This window comes from Macaca thibetana, chromosome 15 (genome assembly GCF_024542745.1).
Source record: "Macaca thibetana thibetana isolate TM-01 chromosome 15, ASM2454274v1, whole genome shotgun sequence".
In the NCBI taxonomy this organism is placed as follows: Eukaryota; Metazoa; Chordata; class Mammalia; order Primates; family Cercopithecidae; genus Macaca; species Macaca thibetana.
Window position 1 is genome coordinate 88355562 of NC_065592.1, and position 26748 is coordinate 88382309.

Sequence of the window (26748 nt, forward strand, 5' to 3'; positions counted from 1 at the left end):
GGATTCATGTTCTTTACTTGTAAAATGAAGGGTTTGAACTGGAAGATCTCTTAGATCCAGCCCCAAAGGCAAAGCACCTGTGGGAGGACACAAGAGGCAGCCAAGTGAAGCAATTTGTAGGCCTTTAGTACACGCTGTATTAGGGTTCTGCAGGGACCCAGGACTAATAGGAGATATATATCTGCTGTTTATATCCTATATATGTGTATGTGTTTATGTTTGTGAGTGTGTATATATATATATAGAGAGAGAAAGAGATACTAATTATGAGGATTGATTACAGAAGCTGAGGGGTCCCATGATTTGCCTCTGCAAGTCAGAGACCCAGGAAAGCCAGTGGTATAATTCCAGTCTGAATCCAAAGGTCTGAGAACCAGGGGAGCCACGGATGGAAATCCCAGCCCTAGGACAGAAGACCAGTGCCCCAGCTCATGCAGGCAGGCAGAAAGGGAATGCATCCTCCCTTCCTCTGCATTTTGTTTTATTCAGGCCATCAGTGGATTGAGTGATGCCCACCCACATTGGGGATGGCAATTCATTTTACTGAGCCCACCAATTTGATGGTGATCCTATCCAGAAACACCCTCACAGTTATACCCAAAGAGAGTATTTAATCCGGGCACCCTGTGGCCTAGTCAAGTGGGCACATAAAATTAATTATCACACTGCCTATTGGTGTCTTTTTTGGTAAGGCTATTTCCCCCATTCTTAGATCTATGAAGTAAAAATTAATGAATGTAGAAAGCCAGTTGTTTGCTTTTTCAGTCACTGATTCCAAAATAAGAGGGGATTCTTGGGAAGAACAATATCCTAAACTCTGCAACCGCCACCCGAGGGCTACAGATTACTAGCAGTGAAGTGGTTTGTAATAGGGAACATGGACTAAGTTCAGCAGCATGTGAGCTATCAGGGACATATTATAGACAGATATACCAGAGGGTGGATGAAAGGTATTGTAAGGTAGACAAGTTCCTTGCAAGGATCAACACACTTCAAGGTGTGTTGCTCTTAGATGCTGTGTTGACCTCTCTTGGCCCTGAGCCCTTGTGTCAACCAGTGTTTCTGGGAATCACTCCGAGGTTAACACTTTGGGTACATACTAATCTATACTGAGGCAGGGCTAGAAACAGTACTCAATACCCCACCCTGGAGGTATGTCACAAAAAGGAACAGTCTCTTCAGAAGTCAGTCTTCACAGATTGTGTATTGGTGGGGACTGGCCCAAATGCCTGTCGGATATTTCTTACAATGGTGACCGTGAAACAACACCTCTGATAACTGTATTTTGAACAGTGTGCAGCAGCATCAAATTGGAACATGACATCATGGTTGTCAGCTGAAGTGTCTCCCCTCAACAATAACTTTTTAAGTTCTACTTACAAGTAGGTTATTTATTGGATACATTGCCCATAAGAAGAGCAACTTGTCATCCCAATCTCATGGGAATGTGCTCTTGCAAAAAGTCTCTCTTCTTGCTATCGGGTAGCTCTCTTTTAGTGGTTTTACAGATTTCAATGAAATTTAATGAATGGCAGGTGAACCTACCCATGTTTTCACTTCCAGGGTGTCCACTTGACCTGTCATTAAACATATGTGACAATTTTGTAGCAAAGGTAGTAGTGGGATTGGAAGAGAACTATTTTCTACTAAATACCTATTATGTGCCCTGCACTTCAGCTCACAACAGAATGAGAAAAACAAATAAATTAGATAAGTTCAGTCACTTGGGCAGGGTCACATAGTATGTATTGCTTCCTAGAATTAAATCTAGAACCATCTAGTTTTGTCCATCCTATTTCTACCACAGCCTATGTTGTGAAAAGCCTTAAGCACTCTAAGTTATATCTTTAACATAAAGGAAAACTAGTTCTGCCTCTATATGGCTTTTAGTCCTTTTTTTTTTTTTTTTTTTTTTTTTGGAGATGGAGTCTTCCTCTGTTGCCCAGGCTGGAGTGCAGTGGCGCGATCTCGGCTCACTGCAAGCTCCCCCTCCTGGGTTCACACCATTCTCCTGCCTCAGCCTCCTGAGTAGCTGGGACTACAGGCACCCACCACCACGCCCAGCTAATTTTATTTTTTGTATTTTTAGTAGAGACGGGGTTTCACGGTATTAGCCAGGATGGTCTTGATCTCCTGACCTCGTGATTCGCCCGCCTCAGCCTCCCAAAGTGCTGGGAGGATTACAGGTGTGAGTCACTGTGCCCGGCCTGGCTTTTAGTCCTCTTGATCTGGGTCACAGGTAGCCTTAGTAAATAGTCTCCAAGGGGAAGGAGGTAATCCATTTCCTCTTGAGTCTTCCTCAAGAGGAAGGAACATTTCTTTCTTTCTTTCTTTTTTTTTTTTTTTTTTAAATAATATCAACTTTTATTTTACTTTCGGTTCAGGGAGTGAATGTGCAGGTTTGTTACATAGGTATATTTTCTGATACTGAAGCTTGGGGTATAATTGATCCCATTACCCAGGTAGTGAGCATAGTACCCAACAGTTACTTTTTCCGCCCTCTAGTAGTCCCCAGTATCTGCTGTTGCCTTCTTTATGCCCATGAGTACCCAGTGTTTAGCTCCCACTTTTAAGTGAGAACATAGCAGAATTTGGTTTTCTGTTCCTGCATTAATTTCCGTAGGATAATGTTCTCCAGCTGCATCCGTGTTGCTGCAAAGGACATGATTTCATTCTTTTTTGTGGCTTTATAGTATTCCTTGGCATATATGTAGAGAGCAACCTTTTATAATGCAGAGCCTGGAAGCAGCTATTATGTACCTTAAGGGAACAGCTTTCACAAACAGTCCTTGAGGATTAAGCTTGGGTGCCTATTTTCTGTGTTGTTGACCCATTTCATACAATGCAGTTTAGTGGTAAGAGCATGCTGAAGCTTTCAAAAGGTTGCGTGATAGAACATTTTAGAACATGAAAGGACCAAGGGGATTCCTCTGTTGCTAAAGACATGTCATTTGGTATTATAACAACTCCTCCACTGGGCTGTGAGCGTCTCCAGGGCAGGGCCCAGTCTTTTTTGTTTTGTTTTGTTTTGAGATGGGGTTTCACTCTTGTTGCCCAGGCTGGAATGCAATGGTGTGATCTCGCTCACTGCAACCTCCACCTCCTAGGTTCAAGCGATTCTCCTGCCTCAGCCTCCCGAGTAGCTGGGATTACAGGCATGCGCCACCACGCCCAGCTAATTTTGTATTTTTAGTAGAGATGGGGTTTCTCCATGTTGGCCAGGCTGGTTTCAAACTCCTGACCTCAGGTGATCCGCCCACCTCAGCCTCCCAAAGTGTTGGGATTACAGGCATGAGCCACCATGCCCGGCCAGTGCCCAGCCTTTTATAGTTAACTGCCAGCAATTAATAAGTCATCTTCACTGATCCAGGGAGTCAGAGAGATGCTGTTGGATTCACTGATACAACACTAGTGCCTAGCACAGTGCCTGGCACCTGATTGTGCTTAGTAAACGTGTGTTGAATCAAACTGACTTGAAAGCTTAGCCAGGAACAACTGTGTCTGACAAGTGTTGAGGGGTCAGTCTCAGGAACTAGCTCAACTGATGCATGGTCTTGACTGCTAGTCTGAGTATATCACAGAGTCCTGTTGTATTGCTCATGCGTTAACAGGTAAATTTATTCAGCAAACGTGTATTGCACATCTGTTATCAGCCAAGTAATCTGCCAGATGCCAGGGACACAGATATGAAAAATGTAGCCTCTTCCTTCCAGAGGAACATGCTTCATGAAAAAGTCCGACAGATGGTTAAACTGCTGTTCATAGTGGTTGTGGCAGAGATAAACATAGTGTGCTCTGGAAGCACCATGGAAAGGAAGATGCCCTCACCTAGAGGTGCAAGGGTGAAAGAATTTGCCTACTGAAGTCCACTGCAAGAGCTTGGAAGATGAAATACATGAGGGCAAGACTTTATAGAAATCCATCCAGGTTGTTAGGGATTTCAGTGAGCAAGATGGAGAAAATGAGCGTCTAAGTTAGGGTTATGTCTATGGGAATGCAGAAAAATGGTCAGATCTGATTCATCTCATAAAGACTCAAAAATTCTCCAGAGTCAGTGGTAGGGACCATTTGATAAGGTGTGTGAAAACTTCGTGTGACCTGCTTTATTATAGACTTGATTACTTATCATCATAGACGTCGTTGTGTACATTACCCACTTGCTTTTCTAAATATGGCTTTGCTGTCCTCGGAGACATTTGTGTTCACTGGAATTGCTATAGAGAAGGTCTGGAAGTCAACTTCAATGGGGAAATGTCATGGCCTGCCCTCTGTGGGGAGGGAGGCAGGTTCTGGCATCAACACAGCTGAGGATGGTTCTAGTCTTCATTCTAAGGCTACTGCTAATTACTCCATAAGAAAAAATAGTTGGAAAAATTGTTACAAACAACAACGAATCAACTTAACATAGCTATAATTTTTTATAAGTGATCTGGATGCCAGTTCTCAGAGGTTAATGTGATGGTCCTAATGCTAGACAAAAGTAGGCCTACAAGTTTCAGAGACTCAGTAGACTTTTACTAACTACACAGAATCTGAGAACTTTGGCGATTGTCTTCTTTTGTTTGAAGCAGAACATTTCATTCAAGAGATGACCTACTTTGGAGAGTAGGGAGGAGGGGGCCAGAACATTGATTGGCCTTACTGCTTAACTTCACTCCCTGGGTCTTGGAGGCACTTCCCTGGACCCGTAGAGTCAAATCACTGACTTCACTCAACCCCTTAAGCTTATACCTAGGGAAATTGAAACAAAGAAGTAACAGGGCTGGATAGTATAGGTCTCCAGCTTTATACTTTCTTTATGAAACTTCTACCTTCGGTATCATCCTCTGGCCAATCGAGTCTAAACTCAAGCTTGCAGTTCTTAGGCCAATAAAAGAAGCAAGCTCGTTGGTGGGTGTAGCTTGGCTCATGAACGCATCACCATGGTTGCATGGTGGATATTCCTGTGCCAAGGACTGTGTTGAGTATGTGACATGAATCAGCTCATTTACTATTTAGATTCAGTGATCTTCGCCATTTTACATCAGAGGTTAACTTGCCTGAGGTCACCCTGCTTTGCACTGGGCAAACAAGAATTCTCAAACACAAGTTCCTTGGACTCCAGAAATCCTTTTTTTTTTTTTTTTTTTTTTTTTGAGATGGAGTCTCGCACTGTCACCCAGGCTGGAGTTCCAATGGTGCATTCTCGACTCACTTCAACCTCTGCTTCCTAGGTTCAAGCAATTGTCAGGTCTCAGCCTCCCAAGTGGCTGGGATTACAGTTGTGCACCACCACGCCTGGCTAATTTTGTATTTTTAGTAGTGATGGGGTTTCACCATGTTGGCCAGGCTGCTGTTGAACTCCTGACCTCAGTTGATCCACCCACCGCGACCACCCAAAGTGCTGACATTACAGGTGTGAGCCACTGTGCCCAGCCACAGAAACCCAATTCTTAATCAGTAATCATCATATCTTTTTTAATTCAATCTCTTGTTATTTCAATCTAATTCAGAGCAGCTGGATAACTAAGGATTTTAGTTACAGGTTTTTCTCTTTCTTTTTCAAAATTTGGGCAATTTTCAGGCCTTGAACTTTATGTGCTCTTAAATTATAAGTCAGAAGGTGCCCTGGAGGGAAAAAGGATTTCTATCATCACTGCCAAGGCTGTGCCTAAGAATTCTTTTGCCTGTTTAGGTTTTTATTCTCTGCTCATCAGACAGTTCTCCTGTCATTTGCAGACTAAACGAATCTCAACCATTTTAAAATGCTTCCAGTTAAGTAATTGAGGACCTCCCAAAATTCCTTGTGTGGACTGTAAAGGCTCTAGAATTATGCCATTCTCTCTCCTATTTTCTTTCTTTTTTGTCTTTATTTTATTTTATTTTATTTATTTATTTATTTTTTTGGAGACGGAGTCCCGCTCTGTCGCCCAGGCTGGAGTGCGGTGGTTGATCTCAGCCCACTGCAACCTCCACCTCCTAGGTTCAAACAATTCTCCTGCCTCAGCCTCCTGAGTAGCTGGGACTACAGGTACACACTGCCACGCCTGGTTACTTTTTTTGTATTTTAGTAGTGTGTTGCCCAGGCTGGTCTTGAACTCCTGAGCTCAGGCAGTCTGCCCCCTTGGCCTCCCAAAGTGCTGGGATTACAGGCATGAGACACCACACCTGTACAGCTTAATTTTATTTTAAGTTCCAGGATACATGTGCAGGACGTGCAGGTTTGTTAATAGATAAATGTGTGCTATGGTGGTTTACTGCACCTATCAATCCATCACCTAGGTTTTAAGCCCCCCATGCATTAGCTATTTATTCTGGTGCTCCCTTCCGCTCCCACCACCACCCACCCCAACAACAGGTCTCAGTATATGTTGTTCCTCTCCCTGTGTCCATATGTTCTCATTGTTCAGCTCCCACTTATAAGTGAAAACATGCAGTGTTTGGTTTTCTGTTCCTGTGTTAGTTTGCTGAGGATAATGGCTTCCAGGTGCATCCATGTCCCTACAAAGGTTATGATCTTGTTCTTTTTTATGGCTGCATAATATTCCATGGTGTATATGTACCACATTTTCTTTATCCAGTCTATCATTGATGGGCATTTGGGTTGATTCCATGTCTTTTCTATTGGGAATAGTGCTGTAGTGAACATACACAGGTGTGTATCTTTAGAATAGAATGATTTATATTTCTTTGAGTATATACCCAGTAATGAGATTGCTGGGTCAAATGTTATATCTGATTGTAGGTCTTTGAGGAATTGCTATACTGTCTTCCACAATGGTTGAACTAATCTGCATTCCCACCAACACTGTAAAAGTGTTCCTGTTTCTCCACAGTCTCACCAGCATCTGTTGTTTCTTGACTTTTTAATGATCACCATTGTAACTGGCATGAAATGGTATCTCATTGTGGTTTTGATTTGCATTTCTATAGTGATCAGCGATGATGAACTATTTTTCATGTTTGTTGGCAGCATAAGTGTCTTCTTTTGAGAAGTACCTGTTCATGTCCTTTGCCCACTTTTTAATGGGATTGTTTGGTTTTTTTCTTGTAAATTTGTTTAAGTTCCTTATTCCTTGTAGATTCTGAATATTAGCCCTTTGTCAGATGGATAGATTGCAAAAATTTTCTCTCATTCTGTAGGTTGCCTGTTTACTCTGATGATAGTTTCTTTTGTTGTGTAGAAGCTCTTTAGTTTAATTATAGCCCATTTGTCAATTTTTGCTTTTGTTGTGATTGCTTTTTGACGTTTTCATCATGAAATCTTTGCCCATGCCTATGTCCTGAATGGTATTGCCTAGATTTTCTTCTACGGCTTTTATAGTTTTGGGTTTTACATTTAAGTCTTTAATCCATCTTGAGTTAATTTTCATATAAGGTGTAAGGAAGGGGACCAGTTCCAATTTTCTGCATATGGCTAGCCAGTTCTCCCAGCATCATTTATTAAATAGGGAATACTTTCCCCATTGCTTGCTTTTGTCAGGTTTGTTGAAGATCAGATGGTTGTAGATATGTGGTCCTATTTCTGAGATCTCTGCTCTGTTCCATTGGTCTATGTGCCTGTTTTTGTACCACTATCATGCTGTTTTGGTTACTGTAGCCTTGTAGTATTGTTTGAAGTCAGGTAGCATGATGCCTCCAGCTTTGTTCTTTTTGCTTAGGATTGTCTTGGCTATATGAGCTCTTTTATGGTTCCATATGAATTTTAAAGAAGTGTTTTCTAATTCTGTGAAGAATGTCCATGATAGTTTAATGGGAATAGCATTGAATCTATAAATTACTTTTGGCAGTATGGCCATTTTCATGATATTGATTTTCCTATCCATAAGCATAGAAAGTTTTTCTGTTTGTTTATGTCCTCTCTGATTTTCTTGAGCAGTGGTTTGTAGTTCTTCTTGAAGAGATCCTTTACTTCCCTTGTTAGCTATATTCCTAGGTATTTTATTCTCTTTGTAGCAATTGTGAATGGGAGTTCATTAATGATTTGGCTCTCTGCTTGTCTATTGTTGTGTATAGGAACACTTGTGATTTTTACATATTGATTTTGTATCTTCAGACTTTGTTGAAGTTGCTTATCAGCTTAAGAAGCTTTTGGACTATCTCTCTCCTATTTTCTTTCCTCCTTCCCCCAGCTTTCAACTGTACAACTTTTAGTAAAGTGTTTGATTGGCTTCAATTAATCTCCAGGCTTTGAAATGTTGTGATAACCCAAAGAGAGAGAAAAAAGATGTGCTCCAACCTGTGCCATCAGCTGAAAAGATATTTCAGAAGGCAGTCCCTGTGCTCTGTGGAAATCCATGGGTATGGATTTACGTCATCAGGGTTCTTGTTTCAGGTCCTTTACAATCATGTGACTGGGTTAAGTCACCTAACCCCACTATGCCTCAGTCTCCCTGGTAAAAAATGGATGATTCTTCCATGGCACAGTTTGGTGGCATTAAGGAAACAATAGGTAGAAATACTTTATTTTGCATAAAACATGAAAAAATTAAATAGTTATACTTTAAAGATTATTATAACCAGTGATTTCTCTACCCACTGGAAGTCAGAGTACCTGAAAAACAACCATCACTACCTACATTATTTACGCCTTGGCTTTGTGACAAAACTTCTTTGATCTGTCATGAACCTAGGTCCAGATGCTCCTAACTGTAAATGACATAGGATTATTTTCTTCCTCTTTCCAGACTGAGAACTTTTGAAGTAGAGCTTGCTTTTCTGCTTTCTCCTAGGTGTTTAGGCCCTGCAAAACAACGGGACCACCAATTATTCTTTGACTCAAAGAGCAGTGAATACAGTCATTCATTCTGTAAATCCCTCCGGAGCACCTACTCTGGGCAAGGCGCTAGCATAGCCACTGTGGGGACTAGAGAAACTTGGAGACCCGGCCTTGGCCTCCTGGATCTCCAGTAAATCTAGTTAGAATCCTCAGCCTCCCACTAGCCTATAGTCTCAGTCTTTATCCTCTACTTTCCTTCACTCTGAAACTGAGCTGCTGAATATTTAATATTATACTGAACAAAATGTTTAAAGAGTAATACAGGTGCTAAAAATTTGACAGCCCTTCCTCAAGTCACTAATGCTCAGTAGGGTTGTTGGGAACTGTGGTCAGGCCAGCTCTCATTTTAGTGCTGAGGGCCCAAATGTGCCAGGGTGGAACCCTTTTGGGGGCGGAGGGCCGAGGAGTGGATAGAGAGAACTGGTGATAGGCACCCCCCTTGGGTCCGGTAAACACATCACATTTCTGTGAACATTGACACAACAGACTCCAGGGTGAGCCATCCAAAACACACAGCGTGAAAGAAGGAAGCTTGGTGGGGGAGATTCGCTGCTCCTGGGTCTTCAGACTGAGAAAGTGTCAGGTTTGATGACAGTGATGAAAATGTGTTTTCTCTCTCTTTCTCTGAGCCTCAGCCCCAGGCCTCCTCTAATTGACTGTGGTGGGCATGGATTACGTGCTCAGGGTGAGGGAGGCCCAGTGAAGTGACTTGGCACTACTTTCCGCGACGCACATGGAGACTGCCAGGAAGCTGGGAGCTGGGGCGCTGCTCGCCTTCCGGTAGGGCTGGCTTAGGACCGACAGGAGCTCCAGCCGATGCACTCATTTATCAGGCCTTCTTCCAAATTTTTATGTGCTATGACCTGCAAGTTTTGTCAAGCACTACCTCGCTGGAAGCCCCTACAGTGGTTTCTGAGGTGAGGGAATAGCACTCAAATTGAGAAAACATTCGGTTTGCCTCAGGCAACTGGATTTAGGGGAGAAAATGCCAATCCCTTTCCCTTTACCCAGGGATTTTGGACAGCATTTTTCCCTGAGGCCGAAAGGCATGCTTTCCCCCACCCTGACCAAAGTAGCTGTTTGCTAAATATTTCAGAGGGTGATGATGGTGTTTAAGAGCTGCCACAATTCCAGTGTTTTTGGTTGCAAAACACCCCTGCCCTTTCTGCCAAGTGTAAGGTTAGAGTTCAGGAAAAAGGAAACTATAATGAAAACCCAAAGTCAGAGACCTTCCCCCAAGGCAGTCCCTTATCATTTATCTCTGTTGTGTGTGTGTGTGGGGGGGGCCATGTTGGGGGTCTTCATTCACATTCCTCCTCACCAATGACTTCATGCTACTTTTTAATTTATGTATTTTGAACTCATTTTAGGATTTACAAACGTAGGTTAACCTCAAGGGGACAGAGTACACTTATGCAGACTTCACACATTTCCGTAAAAGTTGCATATTTATCTTGTAACAACAGAAAGAAAAGACTAATTTTTACCCATCTCCCTTTGATTCATAAGGCTAGAGCTTGCCAGCATAACAATTGGTCACCCCTTGACTTCTAAGATTTTAAATCTTGACAATGAAGAGATTGAAAGGTGCTGGAAAGATTTTAAAAACATAAAACTGAAGCTCCCAGAGTATTGAGAATGCCTCTTATTTAGAAAGAGAAAGCGCAAAATGGATGAAATGAAAACTCCTGGTACCCAGCTCTGAACTTACACGCTCATACCATTCCCCCTCCCTCAGTTTTCCCACTGTGATCAAAACCATAGCAGTAGGAGCCATGGAAATTTAGAAACAATAGCCATTGCCATTTATATTTAAATAGCTAGGAGAAGACAGTATGTGCAATGGAGCTGAATTAGTCACAAGGGAAGAGTGTTTCTCTCCATAGAAATATAACTTTCATGACCATTGCTTATGAGTTATGGAATTAAGTGGTATGTTATATTGAGAAGCAAGATGCTGACATGCTTTTTGATATTTAGCAGATCACCCTATGTCCTCTGCTTGGAGAAATAATGAGAGCGCCCTTTCCTTTGCCAGCATTTGCCTCTTTTTTATACTAATCTCAGCTGAATTGAACAATTTCTCTACTCTGTACAAAATAAAGCTCCTCTTTGTATTCACTTGATATACAACTTGAGGGCATCCAATTTTTGCAAATACAGATCTGGGAATATCTGAAATGATTTAGGCACAGACTTGTGGGATTGGTCAAAGAACAAAAACCCATTAAGTGATTAATGCTTTGTTTTAAGGTAAAATTATCATTCTTGCAGTTATCTAAAACTTCAGCAATACTAAGAGCAGAGTGATGTAACATATATTTACTTTAAATGTTGAATAGATTTTATTAATTACATTGCCCTGGCTTTCAAATTGCTTAGAGGATGATTATTCAAAAGACAAATAAATGTAGAATGAAGTCATGCCACTGTGTTTTTAATGCAGTGATGATTTTGATCGTAGAGTGAAGCTGGAGGGAATTCTGTGTTGCCCAGTTCAATCTCTGAATTAAGACTACGTTTAATCAAATGGTGTGAATTTAACCCCAGGTGGCATTCAGACAGTAGAATTTGTTTTAGATACTTTAGAATTTGTTTCCTTTTAATACATGAGCAATTGAAATTGTTTTCAAATTTCCTCTTATTGATTACATGACATGTCCTAAAGTTTAAAATGTAAGAACCTGAAATACAAGTTAGAAAATGGAAGGTTTGGGGGTATAATCTTTCCATTCAACAAGTATTTAATGAGTTCTCATCACTGGCTTTTCCAACCCCCTGCTTCATGTTGGGCGCATACACCCAGACACCACACACACACACACACACACACATCTTTTTCTCTCTTTTCCCCCCTTCTCTCTCTTTTCACATAAATTAAGTGCTTTTTACCCTCTGGAAGGCATCTTGGCATGACTAGGAATAAAGGAGCTATCCTTTTTTTTCTCCCCCAGAGGACAAATTAACTTGTCCCAAAGAACAAATATACTTGAGCCAAATATAAAATAAGTGTCTTGCCTTTGAGGGATTTTAAGCAAGTTTTGAGAGCGGCAGCGTCAATGGAAAAATGAGCCCGAAGTCTTTGAAATTATCTTTCCTGGAAAGATAAAGCCAAAAAAAAAAAAATTTTCCTTACATGTTGTGAAAAACCAGTTGCTTGTGGGTATTACTACTAGCAGCCAAGATTGGTAGTCTTAAACTTAAATGTTTAAAATATTAAATACTTTATTCAATATTTATGTCATGCCGTAATATTAATATTTTTATTAAATATTAATATTTAATATAAAAATATTAAAATTCAAATGTTTAATCATACTTAATAATTAAATGTTAAAGAAATATCCCCTAATTTATCAGTTTGGCACCTTTTTTTCCACTTAGCTATGAGAGTTGATTGACAGTCATTTCTATGCTCTTTATATTTTCCCCGATGTAAGTACTTTTAAATTCATACTTCTTTTGCTGTGTGCTTTGATTATGGACTAGGCACTGACCATCGAAATGCTGGAGATGTCTTTTATTAGTCTGGGAGAATGCATCACTTAACATCATAGGTTTCATTGACTTGATTCAACCCTAGGCCTTTGCAGTTTATGAAACAACAGCTCTTATCTATTTCCAGGTTCATATGTTTGTTTATAACTGCTTTATTTGTAATTGTCAAAAATTGGAATAAACCAAACGTTTTTAATGGGTGGATGGATAAGCATACATACAATGAAATTTTTTTGTAACTATTATTTTAAGTTCAGAGGTACTTGTGCAGGAGGTGCAGTCTCTTACGAAGGTAAACGTGTGCCATCCATGTTGGTTTGCTGCACAGATCGTCCTTTCATCTTGGTGTTAAATCCAGCATCCATTCACTGTTCTTCTTGATACTCTCCCTCCCCCAACCCGCCACATATTCCAGGTTCTTGACCTGTGTCAGCACCTACTTTGTTCTTCTGTGTTTATCTGTTTTAATTGTACCCACTGTCTTTTTTGCTGCTGAGATTTTATCTCTTTCCTTCTGAGATTTTGTCTCTTGAGATGGAGCCATTTCCTCCAGTCTTACCAGTAAAACAGGTAAGGTGGAGGAAGTGACTCCTTCTCAAAAGATAAAAATATGTACAAGAGTGGGTTTCTTTTTTGTTGTTGTTGTTTTCTAAGACAGAGTCTTGCTCTGTGACCCAGGTAGGAGTGCAGTGGTGTGATCTCAGCTCACTGCAACCTCCGCGTCCTGGGTTCAAGCGATTCTCCTGCCTCATCCTCCCAAGTAGCTGGGATTACAGGTGCCTGCCACCACACCTGGCTAATTCTTTATATTTTTAGTAGAGATGGGTTTTTGCCATGTTGGCCAGGCTGGTCTCGAGCTCCTGACCTCAGGTGATCCACCCCCCTCAGCCTCCCAAAGTGCTGGGATTACAGGCTTGAGCTACCACGCCCAGCCAAGAGTGGGTTTCATGTGGGTGTCAAACAGAGAAGGGGTCAATGAAACATTAAAAACATAGAATTATATAAAGAAAGATTATATCCTTCATTAATATTTTTACATGCTGTTCATTGCTAGTAACGTAATCATCCTTGTGCTACCATCTATCTGTTGTTGAAATATGAAACATTTTGTAACTTGATAGGATTAAGCCTAAATTTTTGGCTCCTTTTTTTTCACTCCCTTCTATTTAAAATTTCGCAGTTTTTCTTTTAATAAGGAGAACATTTAGACATCCCTACCAAGAAATGTATTTACCAGGTAAAAATATCCATTTACCTTACCTATTTCTTGAGGGCCTGTTGTCAAGCATTGCCTTTGGTACTAGGGATACTAAAACGTAGTTTCTTTTGCCCCAGGCCAGTGGTAGAAACATGCAATAAAAACACAAGTTACTAAGTACTATGGGAGCTTGCATTTGTGAAGCACATTATAAGTGTGTCCCTGTTAACAATACAGGTAATTCCATTTTACAAATGAGACTATAGAATACCAAGAATTTATGTGATTTGCCCAAGTGGCCGGACTAGTGATTGGTAGTTCTCTACCAAGAACTTGAGTAAAATGTTTTCCCAATTTGTTCTACACTGCCCATCTGTGGCAGAGTCTAGCCTAGCTCTGGGCACAGACGGAATCATGCTGCTATGGTAGGTGTGAAGATCACACACAGGATGTTTTTAGATATTTTAATAGCTCCAGAAAGAATTACTTTATTCTTATAAAACCTAATTTAATGTTAAATTGTTTAGCAAGATTCATCCAACAACTGATATTATTTCTTTTTTCATAGAGTTTCAGAGGTGTTAATATCCAAAATCAAAGGATTAATTCACTGTGTCTTCTGATTCCTAGTACAGGAATGGTCTACATCTGGTGGTGCACTAAGTTGAATTCTAGGCTTCGTTTGAATGTTTCCTTTTTTTTTTTTCTGAGATGGAATTTCGCTCTTGTTGCCCAGGCTGGAGTGCAATGGCACAATCTTGGCTCACTGCAATCTCTGCCTCCCGGGTTCAAGCGATTCTCCTGCCTCAGCCTCCCAAGTAGCTGGGATTACAGGCATGTGCCACCACTCCCGGCTAATTTTGTATTTTTAGTAGAGACAGGGTTTCTCCATGTTGGTCAGACTGGTCTTGAACTCCCAACCTCAGGTGATCAGCCCACCTTGGCCTCCCAAAGTGCTGGGATTACAGGTGTGAGCCACCGCGTCTGTCCTGGGACACTTTTTATCATAGAGATTATTTTATAATTTCTCTGCTATTTAGATGGCAGCATTGATTGAATCTGTGATTTTTACTCCATCATTTAGTTGAAAAGACAGATGTTCATCAAAACCCTCTTAAAAAAACAAACAAACAAACAAAACAGTTCATACTGGCTAGCATCATAAGGGTACTACCTCCAGATCTAGGCAAGAGGGTTTTTGCCTAGGACCTCATGCTTTAGAGGGCCTTGCTTGAGGCCCTCTTTCAGCTGAGTTCATCACCATTAGCTGAGAAGTTGGTGGAGTTGTGGGGACAAGTGCAGCGTGAGCCTGTATCCCCCTTCTAGATTATATTCCAGGTACTTAGGATCCTAGAGTAGGTTGACCAGATGGCTGGGGTTCTGCTTCCATGATCCGAGTGAACTTCTTCCTTTGTCTGTCCACTGGAGGGCGAATGCAATACTGGTAGGCCTGAGAGATTACAATAGTGAACTGCAAACAAAAATACGAAGGTATACAGTCATTCTAGACGGCTTTCTCATTAGCTGGTCACATTGCCTGTAATATCTTCTTTGAGAAATCTGCACAGATGGTTTCTCGTTATTCAAAATTCTATTAAAAGATCACATCTTTCAAAGAGGACTTTCTTGACCACCTTACTTGAAATAGCCCCTTCCTCCGTAATCACTTTCTACCTCCTTACGTTATTTACTTTTTGCATCATTTAACATTTTCATCAATAACTGTGAAAGTCAGTTGGCTGTTTTGTTCACTGCCATTATCTGGAGAGTGCCTCCCACTTAGGAGCTACTCAATAAATATTTTTACCATGAACAAAAATAAATGAAAGGGTCTTGAGGGTAGAAAGCACATTTTACTGCTTTGATGGGATATAACCATTTCTTTTTCACATTCACATTTCATCTTATCAAAACTGGGGGAAAGAAATAAGCAACAAACTGGAAAATCAGATTTTTAGAAGTAGGTACATAATAGGGGACTAGCTTAAGGGGAGAAATGTGATGTTAATTCTTTGAAAGTGAGTAATGTAATTAGAATAGTAACACTATGAGTTTTTCTATAAACAAAATATAGCGAGATTAAATTGATAACATACGTTTCTAAAATTTTGGCTTCCTTAGAGAAAGCCAACTAAACATAAAATTTTACAGCAGAGTCCAGTTTTTCAGTTTGGCCTGTATTTTCTTCGATAACACTGTTCTGAATGTACATGCAGTGTTTATTTCACAACTTCCCTCTGAATGACCTTTCAAAAATTATATGATTTTTCACGTTCATGACCAGATGTTTTCTCTAATAGAAGCATCTGATGTTTGCAGTCATCAAATAAGATTCAAAACGCCTGTTTCAAGTAAATCAAGTAGAATTCTCCATCACATCAAAAGTAAGGCTTTATTTGGTTCACAAGTAGCTTTATGAAATAAACAGAATTTAAACAATCTTCATAATTTTTTTCTTTAAAAAGGTGACAAAATGACAATGCCAGTATTTAAAAACTAATTAATGATAAGTTGCTAGATGGACCACAATTTAAAGTATGGAATATCCTTGTCTAACAAATACTTTTACTAAATTCTCTGATTTTTTTTTTTCCCCTCACTGGTTAGCTTTGATGTGTTTTTTTTGTTTGTTTGTTTTTGTTTTTTTATTATTATTATTATACTTTAAGTTCTAGGGTACATGTGCATAACGTGCAGGTTTGTTACATATGTATACTTGTGCCGTGTTGGCGTGCTGCACCCATCAACTCGTCAGCACCCATCAACTCGTCATTTACATCAGGTATAACTCCCAATGCAATCCCTCCCCCCTTCCCCCTCCCCATGATAGGCCCCGGTGTGTGATGTTCGCCTTCCCGAGTCCAAGTGATCTCATTGTTCAGTTCCCACCTATGAGTGAGAACATGCAGTGTTTGGTTTTCTGTTCTTGCGATAGTTTGCTGAGAATGATGGTTTCCAGCTGCATCCATATCCCTACAAAGGACACAAACTCATCCTTTTTTATGGCTGCATAGTATTCCATGGTGTATATGTGCCACATTTTCTTAATCCAGTCTGTCACTGATGGACATTTGAGTTGATTCCAAGTCTTTGCTATTGTGAATAATGCCGCGATAAACGTATGTGTGCATGTGTCTTTATAGCAGCATGATTTATAATCCTTTGGGTATATACCCAGTAATGGGATGGCTGGGTCATACGGTACTTCTAGTTCTAGATCCTTGAGGAATCGCCATACTGTTTTCCATAGTGGTTGAACTAGTCTGGAGAGGATGTGGAGAAATAGGAACACTTTTACACTGTTGGTGGGATTGTAAGCTTTGATGTTTTGATCAGAGTTTTTCGAAAATTTCTAGGATCTGTTGCCTTTGGACTTTAGAACTTCTTGGAACCGCATGTCAGTACTAAAATGTTTTCTTTAGCCCTTGCTTTCCATAGCAAAAGTGTGTATGTCCATTATCCACCTAACTCATACTTAATAACAAAACCCAAAGTGCCCTATTTCGTTTTCAAAATCAAAGAAGAAAATAGAGGGGAAGTATTTTTATGTTCTTTTCCCTAAATTGGTCAAAGCTAGTTAGTTCAAAAAAGATACAAAATATGGAATACCACCTATTTTATTTCCTGGCAACTGTTTCATTCAAATCATAGAGTAACATATAATTTACTACACTCATTTATGAATATTAATCTCACATTTTCACAGAATGAGTTAAGATCATTGATCAACTAGAACATCGACCTCACCTGTCTGTTGTTTTTAACAAAATGTTTATTCCTAGTCAAACCAGAGAATTAGACTCTCTAGATAAAATTTCAAAGCTGGAAGAAAGAGAGTAGAGGGCACATTTAGTCTACCTTCCCTCATTTTACAGATAAAAGAGGCCCACAAAGATTTTTGCAAGATCACAAAGGTGACTGGTAGCTAATCTAAGATAATGACCAAGCTCTTCCAAATCCAACTCCTTTTTCTTACTTTACCCACCTTTTCTTAATATTTAAGTTGTGTTGGAATATAATATAAAATCATCTAAGGCACTTTTTATGTATCTTTTTTTCTCATTAACTGCTTTTCAAAGAAATACGCTGTGATTTAGACATGTAGTCTTTTTTTTTTAGCAACAGGATCTCACTCCGCCACCCAGGCAGGAGGACAGTGCCTTGATCATGGCTCACTGCAGCCTCAAACTCCTGGGCTCAAGTTATCCTCCCACCTCAGCTTCCTCAGTAGCTGGGACTACAGGCTCATGTCCCCACACCTGGCTACTTTTTTAAACATTTTTGTTTGTTTGTTTCTAAAGATGAGAGTCTTGCTATGTTGTCCAGGCTGGTCTTGAACTCCTGGGCATAAACCATTCTCCTGCCTCAGCCTCCCAAAGTGCTGAGATTATAGGTGTGAGCCACTGGGCCCAGGCTTAGTCATATTTGAAATTGGTTTTTGATTGTATGATAGTGTGTATAGGTAACATATTCCCATGGATCAAAAGTAACAAGATTTAAAGGGGCATACAGTAGAAGGTCTCCCTCTTATCCCTGTATCCAGTCACTAGTTTTCTGCCCAGAAAGCAACCAGTTTATCAGGTTTTTTGTGTATAATCACTTTAGAGAGATGCCAGAAATATAGTATCCCTTTAAACCATTTGTAACTTATGTTTTTTTTCCACTTTAACTGTATCATGGAGATGATTCTCTGTCAGTACATTAAGACCATTTAATTCTCTTTTATGGTTGTATTGTACTTTACTCCATCATGCAGATATGTTATCATTTATTATATTAATCTCTATTGACACATAAATTTAGGTTGCGAACAGTTTTTGGTTCTTAATGGCAGTATTTGAGTAAATAAACTCGCACATTCACATGTGTACACAGGTAGGATAAACTCCTAAAAATAGAATTACTTCCTTCACCCTTTTAAAGGAATTGTTTAATGAACCTCCAGAGTTGTACACGTTTCCATTCCCCTCACCATTATGTGACAATGAACCTTTTCTCATTCCCCCACTAACGGTATGTTATCAACCTTTAGCTTGTTTGTATCTGAAAGGTGAAAACGGGTATCTCAGTTTGGTTTTACTTGCTTTTGTCTTAATATGCATGAGGCTAAGTGTATTTTATATAAGAATCTGATTTACCCTTTCAGAGGTTTCTCTACCCGTATCTTTGGCTGCTTTTCCTGTTGAATTGTTCTCTTATTAATTGTTGAAACTCTCTCTGTATTAGGGAGATAGTCTTTTGTTCATAGTAGGAGCTATGCACTTTTGCCCAGTTTGTCTTGTACCTTCCCTGTGGTGTTTTGTGTGTGTGTGTGTGTGTGTGTGTGTGTTTTGGCCATGTCATTCACATTATTTTTATGTAGTTAAATTAATCAGTGTTTCTAAATCATCTTTTTGGTTTGTGTTATACTTAGATACAATCTTCCACTCTGAGATTAGTTTTAAACATCTCTCATATTTCTTATAGTACCTTTACATTTAAATATTTGATTCATTTGAAATTGATTCTGATCTAAGACGTGAGAAATGCCTTCAGCTTTATTTTTTTTTTCCAGTTGGTGGTGGTTCCAACCAACGTGTTCCAAAACATTTATGAAGTAATTTTTTCCCTACTTATTTAGAATAATCCCATTATCATATACTGTATTCTTACATGTTTTGAGTCAATTTCTTGACTTGCTATGCTATTACACTGGTATATCTGTAGACATTTGCTACTAGTATGTGTTTTAATTATTAGCATAATACTTTTTAATATCTAAAGGGCTGATTCCCTATCACTGCAGGATGCATTTTTAAAGCAACAGCATAATTTGTTTCCCATTTATATTTACGTAATAACTTACATGATTCATACTCATATGATCACATTTTTTTCTCCTCCTGTTGCTTTCCCCATGTGTAGTATCAGAAAGCTGGTAAATTCCAAAATAATGAGATACAAGTTCAGCTGAGATTATGAGGCCGGGCTTCCCATAATTGTCAATTAATGTGTTTTGGATCTTATAAAGGAGGACATCTTTAGACAAAGGTTCTTAAGCAGCAAATGCACAATGTTTACTTGGACCAAGGTCCAAAGGGAAGAGAGTACTGTGAATAGAGGGAGAGAGTGTCCCTGAAATCATATGGCACATGTATGTTTAAATTAACAAAGGATAGACTGACGATTTCAAAGGTCCTGTAGCTTTTACACTCTGGATTAACTGTAGTTCCTTAATGTGTTGGAAATAGAACTTTCAGAAGTTAAGCCAGTGAGGCAAAACACACAGTAATTCCCTTCTCCTAGGCTGACCATAGTTTTATGAAAATGAATTTTTAAGTATCTTTTCTTTGCATGAGGCTTCTTGGCAAGAAATAAAATCTGTATAATGCATTACCTCTGGCTTTTTCCTTAAAGAGCTCAAGGATAGACATATGGATAATAGCTTAAAAATATAAATATGGTCTTTCCAGTCATAGAAACCTTCCGATCCAAGAGGTGCTTTTCCCACTTTCCAAAAAATACAGGGCTATATACACATACCCATAAGGCACCAAGGCAAAATACATGGTATTTGACGCTAAAAAAAACCCACTGAACTTTTCTTGAGTATTGCAGCCCTGTGATCAGACAGATGACTTGTAGTCAAATCTAGATGCCAAGTTGCTGTGTCACCTTCTAGCCAGTAAGTCCTGTAACTAAGCATTTTTGTTTGGTAAAATTATAGAAGGGATGCTGTTGGGTAAGATATTTTGTTCTATTTTGGTACCTATAGTTCATCTAGGAAAATGGCTGTCACTTGGTTTTCTCACATACTTACTTCATTTGTCTGTTTGAATGTGTGCACAGGGAGAAGTGAGTATTTATAGTGTCTTTCTAAGGAACAGTTATCCACTCCCACCCCAGGATAGACTTTCCTGATCTCTAGCAGTCTCTTTAATGAGTCCACACTGGGGGAGGCATGATACTTTCTGGTTTATGCACATATATAGGTTGGCAGTGTGGAATTTATGAATGCTTCATTAGGAAAGGCCACTGCCAATATAGGATTTGTTTTGAAAAGAGTTGTCTAAGCAGCCTTCTTTTACCAAGCATGCAAATATGAACTTGTTAACTTTATTGGGATAAGACTTACAGATAGTAATATAAGGATTACAAGTTGCGTAGTCAAAATCATCATAAATAGTCTAAGTAATACAGTGATAGGGCCTGCGTCAGATGTCATTCGTGGAGGTAAAGATATTTTTATGAAGTGGCGAATTGTGGAATACTTGTTACATTTCCTTGATAAAGTGTAAGTCCTTCACAGTTAAAAGCAATTCTTGCTCATCTTCGTATTTCTAACACAGTACCTAGCACTTGTTTGTTGAATGAATGAATGAGTGAATGAACTGCATTCCTTAGATTTTTTGAAATGAAGAGGTTAAAATGTTTCCTGGAAATAGAAAATGTACATGCACACCCATCATTGCTGCTCTACTTTGATTGAGAAGGATGCCTTAGGATCCCTTCTCCTCCGGTAATCTTTTAATTGAGTAGGTGAGAGAGGTTTTAAAATGTTCACTGAATGGCTGGATATGGAATTACAGCAGTGGACTACAAAGCCCGCTTCCTCCCCACTCATTTTTTAATTCCGTTGTAGAGAGGAGGGATAAATGGTAGAATAAAACATTCCAGAGCATTGTGACTCAATGAGCTATCACCAGAAGAAATCAAACAAAGGAGCATTTGGGCACAAATTGAAGAACGCCACCAGGGCTGTTTCTGCATTCGAGACATCCCACTAAAACTGCAACATGCTTATTTTTGCGTTGCCATAAGGATAATCTGTGTTAAAGAAAGTGTTCGCATACATACCCCTACCACTAGGTTATACATTCTGCATTAGACTCAAGGGTTCTGGTTACTTTGTTTAAACAAGTTTATAACTAAATATTGAGACTTTTCTCAAATAGGGCCTGTTTGAATTTTAGAGCTGGCAGGGAGCCTGTGGCTCAGGAAATTGAGTGGCTTCTCCAATTCTGTGCCAGAGATAGGACTAGGGATTTGATTTGGTTTTTCTAATTCTCCACATAGTGCTTTTCCACCGCACGGTGTTGTAGAAAGCCATTTTTAAAAAATTGTGATCCTGGAGCATTTTGCTCCCAGAAAGTTTTAAAAAATTGATGCATACTTGAAGTCAGGAATTATAAACTGTGGCATGTGGAACAAAATCCAGCCTGGTTTTGTATATAAAGTTTTATTGGAACACATTCGCATCCATTCATTTATATATCATCTACGGTGCTGCAATGGCAAAATGAGTGATTGCATCAGAGACCATGTGACCTGCAAAGCCTAAAATATTTATTTTTTGGACCTTTATAGAAAAAGTTGACTAGCCCTTAGCATAAGGTAAGGATGAAAAATTACCTTAAAAAGTTAACATTACCAATTTTTAGTAAATTGGAAGTAAATAGGATTTCTGAGAAAGCAAAAAGGTTAGCTTGTTGTTGAGAGATATAAATAATCTATACATCCCAGCACTTTGGGAGGCCGAGACGGGCGGATCACAAGGTCAGGAGATCGAGACCATCCTGGCTAACATGGTGAAACCCCGTCTCTACTAAAAAATACAAAAAAACTAGCCGGGCGAGGTGGCAGGCGCCTGTAGTCCCAGCTACTCGGGAGGCTGAGGCAGGAGAATGGCATAAACCCGAGAGGCGGAGCTTGCAGTGAGCTGAGATCCGGCCACTGCACTCCAGCCCGGGTGACAGAGCGAGACTCCGTCTCAAAAAACAAAAACAAAACAAAAAAACAAAATAATCTATACATAAAAAAACTAAAATCCCTACTTTCATTAAACAAACAAACACAAAAAACCCTGGGTTTCTAAGGAATCTCTGAGCACTTAGACTCAGAGATTTTAGTTGCCACAATGAAACCTGTGACTTAAATAGCATTGACTATTTAATAAGATGGGAAATGCCTCAGACTGTCATTTATGTTGTGCTAACCCTGATGGAACATGAATACTCACCAAATGTCCTTCTTGGCAGGTGGAATGGATCCAACAGCAAGTGGTAAAAAAGCGGACAAAGAGGGATTATGACTTCAGTCGTGCCCAGTCTACCTATTTCAATGATCCCAAGTGGCCCAGCATGTGGTATATGGTAAGCTTGCTAAGGAAGCCTGGCCTAGGGCCATGTCATCCAGTTTTGTATTATATGCAGAGAATCTACCGGACTTGGGAGGACACAGAAATACTGACCAGGGATCATTTCCTATCTTAATACCCACCATTTGAGATTGGTTAATGGCCTATGATGCTGTCTGGATTTTCTTTCTAACATAGCTTGTTGATTATAATAAAGAGAAAGAGAAGGGAGCTCCGATTCACAGAAATTCTGCTTGAGAGCTTACTTTATGCAGTAGCTTTCTTTTTTTTTTTTTTTTTTTTTTTTTTTTGAGACAGAGTCTCGCTCTGTCGCCCAGGCTGGAGTGCAGTGGCGCGATCTCGGCTCACTGCAAGCTCCGCCTCCCGGGTTCACGCCATTCTCCTGCCTCAGCCTCCCGAGTAGCTGGGACTACAGGCGCCCACAACCGCGCCCGGCTAATTTTTTGTATTTTTAGTAGAGACGGGGTTTCACCGTGGTCTCGATCTCCTGACCTTGTGATCCGCCCGCCTCGGCCTCCCAAAGTGCTGGGATTACAGGCGTGAGCCACCGCGCCCGGCCTTATGCAGTAGCTTTCTAAGTTTGGGCCAGAGGATAGAAAAATATGCAAAGGTGCACACACCCTTAGACCTATCAATAATCATGTTCACCTCTGATACACATTTACTCCACCTTGAAACTAGTCTGGCTAATGCATACTGATTCTTGAACATCATTGAAATGACTCTGCTGGTAAGTAACAGACCCCAAACTTATGTCATCTAATATGTATCCTCTCACTTTAGGTAATAACTTTGTAAAAGTAGACCAGGAAAAGAAATCGTTGGAAAGTGTTCGGTTTGGTAGTTCATGGTTCAAGCAAAAGATTCTTCAGTGAAGGAAACTTACTTAACATGTTGGGAAGAGTAATCCACCAGTTCACTTGGCATGGCCTCCTTTGAAAACATACATCTCTAATCTCTTAGGGATTTGAGGTCGTGATCACTGAGAAATGAATTTGAATATGTTATGTACTCTTACTCATGAAATCCACATGTCACCAATTTACTCTGTAATGTGTAAATCACCCTTTACTTTTTTCTGTCTTGAAAGTTTTTATTGCTAAACTTTGCCAGCATATTATTCACTATACTACTTTAGCTGTTGTATTCCTGTTTTAGTTTTTGTATTCCTGTTCTTGCTTTTTTTACAAAATGTCTCCAAACTGAAAGAAGGACATGAATCCATGGCATTCCCATAGCTGCCTCATGCCTTCCTGGCTCCCTGCCTCCCATTCCTTCTGCCTGGAGTACGTTCACTGCCCTTCCCCACCTCCTTGGGGCAGGATCCCCTGTCCTCAGAGTCCACACCTGAGGCTGACTGCTCTGGAAGACCTTCCCTATGTTCCTGTCTTTTATCATTTTCCCTCCTCTCATCTCTTGGACCCTCTCCCCGCTGCTCATGGCATCCATCATGGCACTTTACACTGTAGTTATTCATATTGTTTTTTAACCTTCCCCGTTGGACTTGGGGGTCACTTGACGGCAAGCTCTGCATCTTGATCCCTTTTTATATCTCCCCAGAAACCTAACCCAGCACTTTGTAAGGCTGGGAATTTGTGCTTATTTTGAGATGGGTGAATGTGGCTAGTATTTCTCTTAATTTCCCTTTTCTTGGTCTTACCCAGAAATGAAAGGTTATGGAAATATTTTGGACTCCAAACAGAATTTTACAGAGAAATCTTTCTCATGTTTAAGGGGAAAAAAGGGAGGAACCTTAAAGCTAAGTTCCAGGGGAGGTGGGAATCTAAGCATCATTTCGGTGGGAATCCCCTGAGGGACAGGAAGATAGGTGGCAGGTTATTAGCCCCAACACCCGCAGAGAGTGAACCCCAAGGGAAGGCATTGGAGGGAGCACTGGCAGGAGCTAAGGAGCTTTGTCTGCACTGACAAAATGATAAGAATGTAATGGGATTGAGATATAGGAGGAAACAAAGCTGCCTCTATACCCCTGTTTATAAGACCAGGTTGAGAGAGACCCTCTTTGCTTGTTCTCATAGGAAAGAGCCAAATTGCTGTCTGTGCATGATCCACTGGACAGTAGAACTATCTGGCAGCTTTCCCTGATCTTCTCTTCACCCCAGCAGGGCAGACTGAACTCTAGCAGGAGCCATGACCAAGGCTTTAGCCCTTTGGCTAGCCTGGTGGCTGAAGGTTTCAGTGCCTGCATAGTGAGATCTTGTCACTCTGAAGAACCACTATTATTTCATGTCTTTCTGACATGAGGAAAGACTGAGAGAAGAGCTTTTGATTGGCCATTTAACATGTTGGGTGTTTTACAATACATATTTGATGATAATATTACAAATAGGTAACATTTATTGAGCACTTACTATGCGCCAGGCAATGTGCTAAGTCTTTATGAGGTTTTTTTGTTTTGTTTTGTTTTGTTTTTCTTTTTGGAGAGAGTCTCGCTGTGTCAGGCTGCAGTACAGTGATGTGGTCTCGGCTCACTGCAGCCTTGACCTCCTGGGCTCAAGCAGTCCTCGCATCTCTGCCTCCCAAATAACTGGGACAACAAGTGCGCACTACCATGCTTGGTTAATTTCTGTAGTTTTTGTAGAAGAGGGGTTTCACCGTGTTGTCCAGGCTGATCTTGACCTCCTAGACTCAAGTGATCCTCCCACCTTAGCCTCCTAAATAGCTGGGACCACAGGTGCATGCCACCCTCCTTGGTTAATTTTTAAACTTTTTGTAGAGACACGGTCTCACTGTATTGCTCAGACTGGTCTTGAACTCCTGGGCTCAAATGATCCTCCCACTTAGCCTCCAAAGTATTGGGATTACATGTGTGAGCCACTGTGCCTGGCCATGAATATTTTTCTAATGCAGCTGGAACAAATGTGTGTGTTAAAATTGGCCCTAATTTAAAAATGAGAAATCTGTGAGGCTTATGAAATTTAGTTAACTTACCTAAGATCACCAAGCCTGAACATGGTGGAGATGCCAAGGCAGGCAGGTTGATGCAGAGTCCACGGGATCAGCACAGCATCCTGTCTCCACCCTTCTGCTATTTACGGGTGCTGTGAGGAAGCCTCTGATCTATCCAGAGAGAAATGACTGAAACACACATGACAGAATGGTGGGTCCCCTGTAGGATGAACAAAGTATCTTGAGGACAACCAAAGTGCTTTACAGATTCCTGTTAAATGACTACTTTCCTTTAATAAAAGGGATGGGAAGCAGGTTCCATACCTTATGCTTCTCTGTTAGGACAGAACGAGAGGCAAGACTCTCAGATCTGCAAAGCTGGATGCCCATCCCCATTGCTTCACTTAGAATCTCCATGATTGAATTGGTCCAACTCTCCTCAACTGTAACATAAAAGTGTCTAGCTCTTATGTATGAGTGGTGTTTTGCTGCATAACAAAACTTAGTTTTGTTAGAACTTAGTTTTTAAAACAATTATCTCCCAGCCTGGGCAACACGATGAAGCCCCATCTGTACCAGAAATACAAAATTTAGCTGGGCGAAGTGGCGTGCTCCTGTGGTCCCAGCTACCTGGGAGGCTGAGATGGGAAGATGCCTTGAAACCTGGGAGGCAGAGGTTGCAGTGAGCCATGATTGCACCACTGCACTCCAGCCTGGGTGATAGAATGAGACCCCCTCTCAAATTAAAAAAAACAAAACAATTATCTCATAGATTCTGAGGGTCAGGAATTCAGATGGAGCCCAGGGACAATGACTTTCCTCTGTTCTGGGATGTCTGGGGCTTCAGCTGGAAGACGCAAAGTCTAGGTGAGAGTGGGAGGATAGACTTCAAGGTGGCCCAGTCACAAAGCTGGCACATGGGTTCCTCGCTACGTGGGCCTCACCGCAGGGCTGTGTGAGTGTCCACTTGCCATGGTACTGGCTTCCCAGGCAGGTGGTCCAAGAGGTCATGTTGGAAGTGGTGATGTCTTTTATGACATCTAACCTCAGACGTCACAGACCCTTATTTCTGTAGTTTTCTATTGGTCACAGGAGTCAACGCTGATTCAGTGTAACAGGGAACATATATGGGTGATGTACTAGGAGGTGAGGAGTGTTGGGAGCCATCCTGGAGGTCGGCTACCACAATTAATGAAATTTTTAATGAGAAGGCTTTAACACAGTACCTGACACCAGAAAACCCTCAGTCAA

The 26748-nt window shown here is 40.5% G+C and overlaps 1 protein-coding gene across 5 annotated transcripts in view; it reads left to right on the plus strand.

The window, feature by feature from the left end:
• The window catches only part of PCSK5 (proprotein convertase subtilisin/kexin type 5), a 468460-nt gene that overhangs the window by 73518 nt on the left and 368194 nt on the right, over nucleotides 1–26748 (plus strand). For all 5 annotated transcript variants that reach the window (XM_050761595.1, XM_050761597.1, XM_050761598.1 and 2 more), the window contains exon 3: nucleotides 22472–22585. In XM_050761595.1, coding sequence (XP_050617552.1) covers nucleotides 22472–22585 — 114 coding nt within the window. The remainder of the gene's footprint in view (nucleotides 1–22471; nucleotides 22586–26748) is intronic.